The 12,183-nt window shown below is 61.7% G+C and overlaps 1 protein-coding gene and 1 long non-coding RNA gene across 3 annotated transcripts; one reads left to right on the top strand and one right to left on the bottom strand.

Moving 5' to 3' along the window:
* Positions 1–4,550: 4,550 nt before the first annotated feature.
* On the bottom strand, positions 4,551–10,561 carry NEU4 (neuraminidase 4). Of its 2 annotated transcripts, none has more exons than XM_023260027.2 (5): positions 10,483–10,561; positions 8,069–8,163; positions 7,317–7,520; positions 6,964–7,219; positions 4,551–5,983 (listed from the first exon to the last, which is right to left on the bottom strand). In XM_023260027.2, the coding sequence occupies exons 3-5, from the start codon at positions 7,515–7,517 to the stop codon at positions 4,998–5,000; spliced, it is 1,443 nt and encodes a 480-aa protein (XP_023115795.2). In that variant the 5' UTR covers positions 7,518–7,520; positions 8,069–8,163; positions 10,483–10,561; the 3' UTR covers positions 4,551–4,997. The 2 variants fall into 2 exon arrangements, with proteins under 2 accessions (XP_023115795.2, XP_023115797.2); XM_023260029.2 differs by having other exon boundaries at positions 8,069–8,173; positions 10,483–10,550.
* On the top strand, positions 8,231–11,801 carry LOC109502988. Its single transcript, XR_002161932.2, has 2 exons — positions 8,231–10,891; positions 11,312–11,801. It is a non-coding gene; the product is annotated as an uncharacterized LOC109502988 (long non-coding RNA).
* The last annotated feature ends 382 nt before the right edge of the window (positions 11,802–12,183 follow it).

Below are 12,183 nucleotides of genomic sequence, written 5' to 3'. Positions count from 1 at the left end.
GTGGGCCCTCCAGGCGGGGACACGCGGTGCCATCGAGACACCCCCCCCCCAGGTCGACTGGTAGGTGTGACCATCCCAGTGAAAACCCACTGCGACTGAAAAGTTCGTATGGAGAAGCAAACAAGAAGAAGACGCCTAGGAAACCAAGGGAAGGAGAGCAGCTGTATCAGACCTCCGGCTGAAACGGTGGTGCTCACAAACGAGAGGCGGGACACCGGGAAAGGACGTTCTGCAAAGAGGGCGTGAGCAGCTATTCGAAAAGCATCAGGTGGACTCCGTTCGTGTGCCAGGGACTTGCACAAATCCCAAATACGAGGGTAAGACGGAAACCCGAGCAGACGCAGAGGAAGACGGGTGAGGTCCTTCACGCTGGAGCAGGAAAGCCTCCCCACACTGGCTCGAAACCACAGCACCATTAGAGAGATTGACACATTCAACTCTACAAATTGGGGGAAACACTTTAATGTGGCAAAAGGAAAGTCAGAAGCAAACCAGGGGAAAGTATTTGCAATATTATTACACAAAAGGTTAAGACTCCAGTTATGTAAAGACCTAAAATACGGAAAGAGCAAGGCCGATGGAAAAGTGAGCAGAAGATATGACGAGGCGGCACCACCAACTCACACGCCCACGCGCACACATACGTGCACACGCATGCACGCGGACACGCACGTAACCACACACGCGCGCGTGTGTTCCATCTACGTATACTCAGATCCCTTAAGCAACCAAAGGATGTTCAATTTTACTCATAATAAGAAAAACGCAGATTACGACTTACAAATCACCCGCGGGCAAAACTCTGACCGCGTGACAACACGGTGCTGGCGAGGACGTGGAGAGACAGCCCTGGAGCGGCTGGGGGCGACAAGGCCGGACTGGAGGACTAGGCACCAGCCAGTGGTTAGAGAAAATGTGCCCTTTGACCCCTAAGCCCCGCCTGTAGAACTCCTCCCGGGGGTGAGCCAGCCGCCAGGACCACGCGTGCCCCAGGCAGGCAGCAGGAGTGGGGGGAACCCCAGGGGCAATTCACTGCCCCCCAAAACAAGGAACTGAGCTGGGGGCTCTACTCAAAGACAAGGGAGCACTTCGAGCACGAAAATACCAATTAAAATTAACATATTTTGAGTATGTTTTAAAAGAGATAAGTTCGTATTCTAAAAAAAGAAGAAGGGGGGGAGAAAAAAGAAGACAGAGGAGCACGCAGCAGAGAGGGAAGGAAGCGGTGGCCTCACCAAGCCACCGGCCGGGCCACCCACTGGCGGCAGCGCCACGGCTCAGACAAGAAGTGAGAGAGCGCGGGCACAGTCAGCACTTTGATGCTCGCCTTCCCGGAACACGGCCCCTGCAGCCCGCCTCCACTCATTTTTTCCGTGCCCTGCTCTGCCCCAGTCCCGTGTGTCAACGGCCCTGGCTGGGGCAACTTGCCCATCCCCACCCACGCCCCACCCCCACCCCCAGCGGTTCCCTCTCTTGCCAGCCTTGCTCATCTCCTGGAGGCCGGCCTCAGGAGGACCGGTGGGGGCCTGGGCTCTTCAGATGAGGCCTGAGACCCTGGCACAGGGCACCCAGGGCAGAAGGCATGTGGCCACCCCGACAGCCCGGGGCCACCAGAGCCCCACACTTGTAGCCCCTCTGGCCAGGAGGATGACCTCTCCCACTACCTGTGCTCACCCTTCCTGGTCTGCAGAGCTGGGGGCAAGGGCTGGCCTCCTCCCGATAGGAATGCAAGGTCGTGTGGGACAAGAGGACAGGAGTCTGTGCCACACCCAGAAACCCAAGGTGGGGGCCCTGACAAAGGTCTCCTGGCAGGAGAAGAGCACAGACCCCAAAGGCAACCTGCCCAGAGGATCGGGAAGGAGGGGCTGGCGACCCTCACTCCAGGGTCCCAGTCCCAGTGCGTGGTAACCAATCCCGCGTGGACAGGGGCATCTTTGCACCTGGTGCAGCTCCTGAGATTCTGGAGAATTCAGGATGGGGTGGGGAGGTGTCTTCCTGAGAGCAATCAAGGCGGCATGGTCAGCATGATGTTGACTCCAATCGCTGGAACCCCTCAACTGCTGCTCAACCGCAGCCCCCTGGGGGCCCTGGACCCTCTGGCTCCGGTCCGGTCGCCCCACCCAATGATGGGGGCCCATGTCTGAGGCTCCTGAGCTGACCGGCTCACAGTGAGGCTGATGACATTGTCACGAGTCCACTGGCCACTTGGATGCTCTCAAGATTATACAACCATTGTCAGGCACTTTCTTCTTTCTCTTTTCTTACTGTCAGAGTGTTTATGGCTATACTTTTTTTTAAATTAGTAGACATATTTTGTTTTAATGTTTATTTATTCTTGGGAGAGACAGAGACAGAGACAGAGCACATGTGGGGGAGGGGCAGAGAGCGAGGGAGACACAGACTCCGAAGCAGCTCCAGGCTCCGAGCTGTCAGCACAGAGCCCGACGCAAGGTTCGAACTCAAACTGTGAGCTCACGACCTGAGCCAAAGTTGGATGCTCAACCCACTGAGCCACCCAAGCGCCCGAATTAGTAGATATATTTTAAAGCGGTTTTAGGTTTACAGAACTGAGCAGTAAGTCTCAGTACGCCACCCCCATGCCCCCCGCACACACAGTGTCCCCGAGGTTAGCATCCCCCACTGGTGGGGCACATCTGTCCTAACTGATGAACCAGCAGTGATCTGGTACCTCACATCAGGGCTCACTCGTGGTGATGTGCACTCTGTGGGTTTGGACAGATGTACAGTGACATGTACCTACCATTATAGTATGGCACTCGCTGCCCTCACTGCCCCCAAGAACCTTCCGTGCCCCACACACACCCTTCTCCTCCCCACAACCTCTGACAAGCCACCCATCTTTTCACTGTCTTCCAAGGTCCGCCTTCTCCAGGATGTCATATGGAATCGCACAGTACGTAACCCTGTCACACTGGCTTCTTTCACTTAGTGACGCACCTTCGCGGTTCCTCCATGTATTTTCACGGCTCGATAGCGCGTTGCTTTTTGGCACTGAGTAATCTCCCGCTGTCTGGATAGACCAGTTTGTCCGTTCACCTCCTCAAGGACATTGATTTCTTCCAAGGTTTGGCAATTCTGAATAAAGCCGCTATAAACACCATGTGCAGGTTTTTGTGTAGACATGGGTTTTCAATTCATTTGGATAAATACCAAGGAACACAATTGCTGGATCCTACGGCAAGAGTTTGTTCAGTTTTGTAAGAGACGGTGACGCTGTCTTCCCACGTGGCCGCCCCGCCCGCGGCAGGAGAACGCTCCTGCTGCTCCACCCCTCGCCAGCAGGCGGCGCTGTCAGCCTACCGGACCCGCCGCGCTGATAGGCTAATCGCGTCCTGCTCTTTGTTTTACTTGGTCTTCCCCATGGGGGCAATATGCTCACTTGCCATATGCTCACTTGCCAAAGCATGCAAACAAGTCTTAAAACGCCCAATGAGAAGGCAAACAGCACAGTTAAAAAAGGGGCGAAGGCTCTAAACAGACATCTCACCAAAGACGAGCTGCGGCCACTTTGGAAAACAGGCTGGGCAATTTCTTGCAAAGCGAAACTATCCGATAAACCAGCAGGTATCCTGAAATGTTTGGCGGAATTCACGGGGAAAGCCATGTACTCCTGCAGTTTTCCTAGAATGCACATATTTTTTTTATTTTTTATTATTTTTTTTTTTGTTTTATTTATTTTTGAGAGAGAGACAGAGTGCGAGCAGGGGAGGGGCAGAGAGAGAGAGAGGGAGACACCGAATCTGAGGCAGGCTCCAGGCTCTGGGCTGTCAGCACAGAAACTGTCGCGGGGCTCGAACCCACTAACTGCGAGATCATCACCTGAGCTGAAGTCAGACAATCAACCTACTGAGCCACCCAGGTGCCCCAGTGTGCGGAGATTTTAAATTCCAGGTTAACTTCTTCAATAGGATTTTTCAGGCTATTTCGTCTTTAATAAGTTGTATTTTTTCCAGGAATTGTCCATTCATATAAATGGTTCCTAGTATCTTCTTGAAACCTGTGAACATCTGTAGGGCCCTCCTCGTGTGTCCCATCTCGTTCCTGATATTGGATTTGTGGGTTTTGTGTCTTTTAGGACCAGCCCCTCGAGGGGGTTATCAGTTTTACTAGCTTTCTAAAAACCCAGCTCTGGCTCTGGCCATTCCCTCTGGTGTCTGAAGTCTCCTGTCCCTCTAGTTCTGCTGCTTCCTGGGACTTCACTTACTGCCACTTTCTAAGGTGCTGGCATCACGGCGCCTCCCCCCACCCCCGCCCCCACGGGACCCACCTGGCTCAGCTCAACTCACAGATCGCCTGCAGCACTCACACAATTAACTTCAACGTCTTTTTCCATTTTCACTGTAGCATCTTCTTTGAACCAGGGGTAATTCAGAATTGTGTTTCTCAATTTTCAGACACAAGATTGGAAAAAAAAATTTTTTTTTATGGAGAGACACAGAGAAGCGAGGAAGGGGTAGAGGGAGAGGGAGGGACAGAATTCCAAGCTCAGCGCGGAGCCCAACGCAGGGCTCGGTCCCAGGAACCCCGAGATCACAACCTGAGCCGGAATCAAGAGTCAGATGCTGAACTGACTGAGCCGCCCAGGTGCCCCCACAAGGAAGATTTTAAATTTCCTTTTGTTTTCATTTCCAGCGCAATTTCACTGTACTTTTCAATCCTTTGAAGTCTTCTAGAGACTTGACTTCATAATCCAATATAATGTCAATTTTCACACCTACGTGTACTCCAACAGACTGTAGATTCTGTTCTGTGCAGTGCTGTGCGTGTGTCCACTGAGTGAAGCTTCTTGGGCAAGTTGGCCAAAGCTTCTGTGTGCAGCCTGATTTTGTCTGCTCACTCTGTCAGTCATTGAGACTTGTATCTACAATTTTCTACTGTAACTGTGGATCTATGTCTCCTAGAAGTCTGCCCACTTTTGTTTCTTATTTCAAAGCATACTATGAGGTATGTACAAATGGGTCGGACCAGAGAGCCCGTCAGGAAGGCCGGCAGCGCTCCAGAGGCTTGTCCCCGAGGCCGGGTGGCTTGGGGCCCGGCGGCAGGTTCTGCAGGACCTCACCAAGGGAGAACATGCAGAAGGAGATCTCCTCGTAGGAGACCCTGGCCCCACTCTCAAACAGACAAGCAAAGGTCAGGGCTCCCTTGACAGTTGGCCCGACGGATGCCAGATCAGAGTAGCCGCTGGGCCCCTCATAGATCACCCAGGGCTCCGTCCAGCTGTGGGGATCCAGGGGGGACCGGCTCAGATAGATTCCCATATGGAGCCGAGCCCTGCGCCCCACCGGGTGGGAATACAGCAGCCAGGTGGGGCTCTGAGACAGGGTGGCAGGGGGCCCGGGGACCTTCGAGGTCCAGGCCGCCATGATCCCACTGAGCCCAGGCCCCAGGCCAGGCTCTTCGGGGCTGTCCCTACATCCCTCCATCCCGCTGGGCCCCTGGGCCCCTTGGGTGTCTCCAGTACCCTCCTCTGAGGGTTCCTGGACTCCAAGACAGAGGTGTGGAGAGTAGGAGTGGCTCCCGGCACCCACTGGCCATCTACCATTCCTCGGCCTGCTAAAGAGCGGGGCAGGGAAGCCAAGGACGCTGCCCTGGCAGCCCCGGGCGGTCTCGGCCAGGGCGGGCACCAGCTCCCCGGGCAGGAAGGAGGTGCCCTCGTCCGCACTGAGCGCCTGCACGCGGCTCCCCAGGGGGCTCCGGGCGTTGCAGTACAGGATGTGGCCGGCCTGCCCGCTGTCCACCGCGGCCAGCTGGCACTCGCCCGAGCGAAGGTTGGGCACCAGGCCTCCGTGGCGCCAGGTGCGACCGTGGTCGTCACTGTAGAAGGTGAAGGCATGCGGGCTGGTCCTGCAGATCTTGCCAAAGCACTCCCGCCGGTCTACGTGGTACGTGTAGGCAGGCACCAGCAGGCGGCCTGAGCGCAGCTGGATGCCGTGGCCCGGGCCCACGGCAAATGTGGCCCAGTCTGCAGAAGAGGGACTGCTGATCATCCGAGCTGGGAGACAGCCTTGGCCGAAGCCAGACGCCACCGCCCTGGGGGTCAGGGACGATCTGGAGCCAGTGCCTCAGATGTGGGGACAGCTCATGAGGAAATGGGGGACTGCACCCCCACCCACACTCCTGCCGCCCACTCCGAATCCCCCAGGGCTGGACAAGCCTCTCTTTGCCACTAGCGGGAGCAGGGAGCCCGGGCAGGTGGCTCCGCCAGGCTCTCCGGGCGGCAGCAGGTAGCTAGTCCCTGGGCCTGGGGGGGCAGCCACTGCAGTGCTCAGCATGAGCCCTGCCCAGACAGAGGGGCAGCCAAGGGCAGAAGGGGTACAAGGACCTTCAGGGTGGGGTCAGGCCTTGGGCCTGGGTCGCATGGGGTAGGGTCCACAGGAACAGAGAGCTCTTCGGAGCAGCTCCGTGTGTCCTGGCCAGGTCCCAAAGCCACATCCCCTCAGCTCAGCTCCCACCTACAAGGATCAGCGTGGCCCCTGGGCCAGTGTCGCCACACCAAGGTTGGGGTCGCCTCGGGGGGCAGTGGGTGGTATGGCCCTCGGGGAGGGGGCAGCAGGAGTGGAGGAAAAGCTTTAGGGTCAGTCCACCTGCCTGGCCCTGGGCTGGACACCCCCCCCAGGTCCGGGTGCTAAGAAGGAGGGGCCTCAGCGCTCAGAGCGAGAGGGGCTTGGTTAGATGAGCCTGTTCCTGCCGCCAGGAGGTGGGGGTGACCAACACCCATTCACGGGACTGAGGGGTTCGGAGGGGCGGGGGGGGGGGGTCAGTCCCAAGAAACGGTGTGGGGGAGTAGGCAGCCACGTGACCTGCAGAGGGACCCTTCCCCCGCCCCCGCAGTGCAGAGCCCCCCCTCCCGTCTCCTGGTGAGACCCCGCAGCTCTGCAGGCCCCCTCCCAGCACAGACCCAGCCGAGCGGACCCCACCCTGAGCAAACCCCTCCCCGCCTACCCTGCTCGGCGCCGCCCACCGCCTCCTCCGTGAGGTCCCGGGCGGCGCCCCAGCTGCGCCCCGAGTCCCGGCTGGTCACGCAGCAGAGGCGCGCGGCGTTCCTGCCCGCGGCGATCTGCGCGGCCTCGGGGGTGCGGCCCCGCACGGCGATGAAGAAGAGGAAGACGGTGGCCGTGCGCGCGTCGTGCACGGGGCAGGGGTTCATGGACCGGTGCTCCTCCAGGGCGGCCGTCCCCAGCACGCGCGCGGCGCCCCACTGCCGGGGGGGGGGGGGGGGGGAGGCGGCCTCAGTTTACCCGCGCGCGGCGGCGGCCCGCCCGGGCCCTGCCCGCGGGGCGCGCCCGGCCACTCACCCGCACGGAGCCCCCCGCCAGCGTGCCCCGTCTCTGCACCAGCCGGTGCGCGTGCGCGTCGTCGGGGCTGAGCCGCTGCTCCGCGAAGGCCAGCAGGGTGGGCGCGGGGGGCACGGGCAGCAGCGCGGGCACGCGGTACGTCAGGCCGCTCCTCTCGCGCTGGAAGAGCACTGTCCGCTCGGGGACGCGCGGGGCCCCCATGCTCTGCGGGGACACCCCCGCCCCCCCCCCCAGCCCCCGGGGTCAGCGGGCGGGGCTGGCGCGCTCCCCTCCTGTGCGCCTGGATGGGGGAGGGGGCTCTGCGGGTGCAGACGCCCCCACCCACCCGCGCGCCTCCCTGTGCCCCTCCTCCTCGGAGACCGCCCTGTCCCGGGCTCCTCACCCCACGTCCACGGCCGTCCCTGCCCACCCCTCCCTCCTTGCCACTGCACCCCCAAACGTCTGCAGTCGGCCCTTCCTCCTCTCAACCGGGTCCCCCCGAGCGGGAGCTGCCTGCTCGGTGTCGGAAGCGGGGGCCCTGGCCGGAGTGCCCCGACTGCCCGCCCCGTGCCCAGGCAGGAGGCTGGCCAAGTGGACAATCCGGGCCCAACGTGTGGGACACGCAGGGGTTCAGTTTCCCCCAGTAGGGACCCCACGAGCATGGGAGCCACACAAGCACAGAGAGACACAGGTACAGACGCGCTAGACCCCGAAAATGAGACAGGGAGAGCCGGGCAGGCGGCACAGGTGCGGACACCGGTGCGCACACTCACCACGCAGGAAGGAGCCTCGGAGACAGAAGGAGCTTGCGTCCCACACCCACGGCCGCAGGCTTCTCGGGGAAGGTGCCCCAGCTGCCGCCACCACCCTGCTCAGACCTGGGGGTCAGGGGGCTCTTGGGAGTGGCCAGGAGCCGGGGGGGGGGGGGGGGGGGGGGGGCCTGCTGAAACCAAGAGGGGGCGCCAGTGGGGCTCCTGCAGAGAAGGGGCCTGAATTCCAAGTCCCTACCAGGCCACCTATGGGTGCCGGGGACCAGTCCCTCGGGCTCCTGAGCAAAGCTGGGGTCATGAGGAGGTCCAGCAGAGACACCCCCCACAAGATGCCCCAAATGACTCCCACGTGTGCCTCAAGGGAGGAAGGTACACACCCCAGTGTCCAGGCCCCCCACAGCTGGACCCCACAGTGATGGGAGGAAGGTACCCACTCCCAGTGTCTGGGCACCCCCGCCAGCTGGACCCCACAAGCTGAAGCCAGGTTGGGGAGAGGGTGGTGTGCTTGGGGGCTTCCCAGAGTGGAAGGCTAAGGGGGGGGGGGGGGAAGGGACGGAGGGGAGGCAGCATTCCAGGCACCAGGGCGGCCCTGGCAGGAGGGGGGGAGATTCAGCAAGGAGAGAGGAGACCCTCCCCACTGCAGTTCAGGCCTCTCTTCCACAACCCCGGCCCCACCTGCCCCTGCCCCTCACAGCCCCAACCCCCAAAACCTTGGCTGGACACCCGGCCCCCCTGGCCCACAAGCAGGTGACAGAGAGTGGCCTAGGGCAGACTTTCTGGAGGCAGTCCCCCTCCTAGGAGTGTGCTCCCAAGGGAAACTCACATTTGGGGTGCACGTGGAGGCCTCTTTCTCTGATTTGCACAAGACAAATGAGGGTTGGCCCAGCCCCCCCTCCTCCACCGCAGGGATGGGAGTGAGTGAGCAGAGAGGCCCAGGGGGCCGCAGGCAATAGGGGCAGGGGTGCCACACGCCGAACTTGGAGCAGCCAGAGGCCCACCGCCAGGCACCGGGAGGTAACTGGCACCTGAGGGCACTGAGGGGAGGGCGAGGCAGGGAGGCGGGAAAGAGCGAAACACCCCACGTCACGCTCAGAGTACCCCTCTCGGCAGATCAAGCCCCTCACACACAGGCACGGCCAGTGCGTGTCTGAGGAGACAGGATGCAGAGGGGTGACCGGTCACGGGAACGAGCACCCGCCGCCGGGGTGGCCTCGCCGGGACACACGGGAGGCCTTGCCGCTGGCTCGGCCTCCTCTCCTGAGGTCCCCCAAACAGACAGACGTGTCCGCCTCAGTCCACCTCAGCCCAGGGCCACCTGCTCCCGAAAGGCTCTCGTGGGCGGCACGCAGGCCCACCCCACTGCCCGCCCCACCCCCACCACAGCCTCTGGGGCTCTGAGAGCAGCTTCCTGTGTGCTGGAAGCCCCCGGCCCGCCCCCAGTCTGCATCCAAGGGGCAGTTGTCCCCAAGCAGGAAGCAGGTGCACATGCCACGTGTCCCCAAAGGCTGAATGGACACAAGGGGACATTCTCTCCACTTGGCTCACTCCACAGGCCCTGAGACCACCTGGGCTGGAGTCGGGGAAGGCAGAGGCTCCGGGCCCACCCCACCCCCACCCTGCGGACAGAGCAGGAGAAACGGAGGTTCCCCAGACCAGCGGCTCACGCTGCTGGCTGCACAGAGCAGGGCAGGGCCGCCGGGCCTTCGGCGCCGTCCTTGTCTAGGCCAAGCCGCGGGTTTCGGCAGAGCCCCAAAGTCCCAGGGAGACCCCCTCAAGCGAAGAGGAAGAGCAGGGCCCCGGGGGCTCCCAGATGAGCAGGTAGCAGGGGTCTGCTTGACCAGGATGGGACGGCTGTGTCCCGACATCCTGTCTGGGCTCCCTGGAGCACTCAGGACAGCCCTCGGGACCAGCACGTCTCCTGTCCCTTGGACCAGGATCCCGGCCTGCTGCAGGGCACTTAAATGCACACACACGAAGACAGCATGAGGAGGGATGGGCTTTGCGGACAAGCGGACAGAGGGGCCCTCTTAGCTCCGTCACTGCCCTGCCGGATGGGAATCCGGTCTAACCTGCCTGTCCTGTGCCCTGTCAGGGGCAAGGACTCAATTACAAACCCTGTGCCTGGTGGATCCTGCAGGCTGGGACGGTGCCCCTGGCGTTGAGCCCCTGCACCCTGTCTGCATCACCCAACCTCTAAATCTACCCCTGGGGCCCTTCGGCACACCTGTCACTTGGGCCAGGACCTCATCCCACGGGGGGGGGGGGGGGCGGGGGGGGCGTCCATGCGGAACCTCTGGCTGGACGGCACCCAATCCAGGCACCCACTGCCCTCTGCCCAGAGAAGGGCCGCCGGGGAGAACGGAGCGCCGTTTCTGGCCCTCGGGGCTGGGGTGCGGGTGAGCGGGGAGGGGACTCACCGGGCACCACAGGGAGGCTGAAGAGCTGGCTGTGGGGCAGCAACAGGAGCGCCTGCTTCTCCGAGCCCCTGAGCAGCGCAGAGACAGAGACTGGCCCGCTGTGTGGGCGGGGGCCGGGAGCTGGCTGGATCCCAGGGCCGCGTCAGGACCCAGGACCCAGGACCCTCCCGCCAGCTGTGCGACTAAAGCCTGTGCAGCCAGGAGAGCGGGTGGAGGTGCAGAAGGGCACCCCGGGGAGGGGCCCGGCGTCGCGACAGGGCCACACGGCATTCCTCTCTGCTGCTCAGCTCTCTCCACCCTGGAGTGTAGGGGCTCACCCTCCAGCAAAGGGCCACGGCGGACCTCTGAGCTGGACCCTGATATCCGCTGCCCGCAAGCCTCGCCAGAGACACCTGCCGTGCGAAGCCGAGTGAGCGCTCAGACCCCCGGCCACACACCGTGACCCCCACACCGCCCCGGGGGTGCCGGGCCCTCTGGCTCTCACCGGACCCCAGCCCCGCGTCCATGCTGGGGAGCCAGCTCAGGCCCGGCGGGCCAGCCCCCCACCCCCTTCCTAGCCCAGCCACCTTGCCACGCTGGCCCCTTCCACGAGGGCCCACTTCCCGGGGGGCCGCTGCCCGGGCCGGGGCTCCAGGGGAGCCCTCAGCAACCCAGCCGCCGTCCGTGGAAAGGCCGAGGGGCCGTCCTGCTCAGGAGCCCTTCTGAGGGCTCCTCAGACACTCCATCCCCTGCCCCTCCCTCTGCATGGTGTCACCTGCAGGACCCCAAGACCTGAGCTCTACTGCCACCCACTTGTCCCCCTGACCTTCATCCCCCATTCTTCCCGAAGCCCCTCCTTCCCCCTCATCTCCTCATTCAGGCATAAGACCTGACAGGTAAAGCATCCCGTGGAGGAAACTCAAACTTCCCCCAAGCAGTAACGACAGTCTGGGCGAAGAGCTCTGGGGGCCCAGACCGCCCAGACCAGTGTGAGCTCAACCCCCGGCTCACGCCTGCGCAGACGGACCACGGAGTGACCCACGGAGCCGCCGACAGTTACCCTCACCTAATCACAACGTTCCATCCTCCATCCAAGGAAGAGCCCAAGCCTCATTTCTACAACACACAGCGTGTGCGTACGTGGAAGGTTTCCTTAAGGCCCGTGTGTGACCGCGTGCCCGCCTCTACACGGGATGACGAGGCTCCCCTTTCTGAATATTCCATCCTAACCCTAAATGAAAGGAACCCAGCCACCCTTGCTCGAGGGTCACGGCTTTGGAAGTTATTTCCCGTGATCTCCTTCTCTGCTGCAAATAAAGTTTTCTTTGTGTGCTAACTCACCTGGTGGAGTTTCTATGTGTGACTCACCAAGGAGGGAACTCACGTCAGGTGTTACAACAGACTTGGAAGGGAAACCGTGCTCTGGGAAAATTATGACATCATAAGATGTCCACGTAGGGATGATGAACCTGCCGGGACTGTTCGGGTCCCCGGGGGGGCACCTGGGGAGCGGGTGGGAGGTGACCCCGATGCCGGCCAGGCCACTGGGCAGCAAGGATGTCCCTAGCCGGCAGCCTGCGCCCAGACGGAAGCCCAGAGATCTGCCGTGGAAGGAACGGGAAGACGGGGAAGGAGTCGGCACAGCCTCCCCACCTCTCAGGGCTCCACTCACACCATCTCGCTCCCTGTGTCCCCCAAGTCTGGGCCTGATGCAGTCTGATG

This window comes from Felis catus, chromosome C1 (genome assembly GCF_018350175.1).
Source record: "Felis catus isolate Fca126 chromosome C1, F.catus_Fca126_mat1.0, whole genome shotgun sequence".
Lineage (NCBI taxonomy): Eukaryota > Metazoa > Chordata > Mammalia > Carnivora > Felidae > Felis > Felis catus.
Note: the sequence above shows the minus strand (reverse complement) of the source record. Positions and strands in the feature narration are given on the sequence as shown.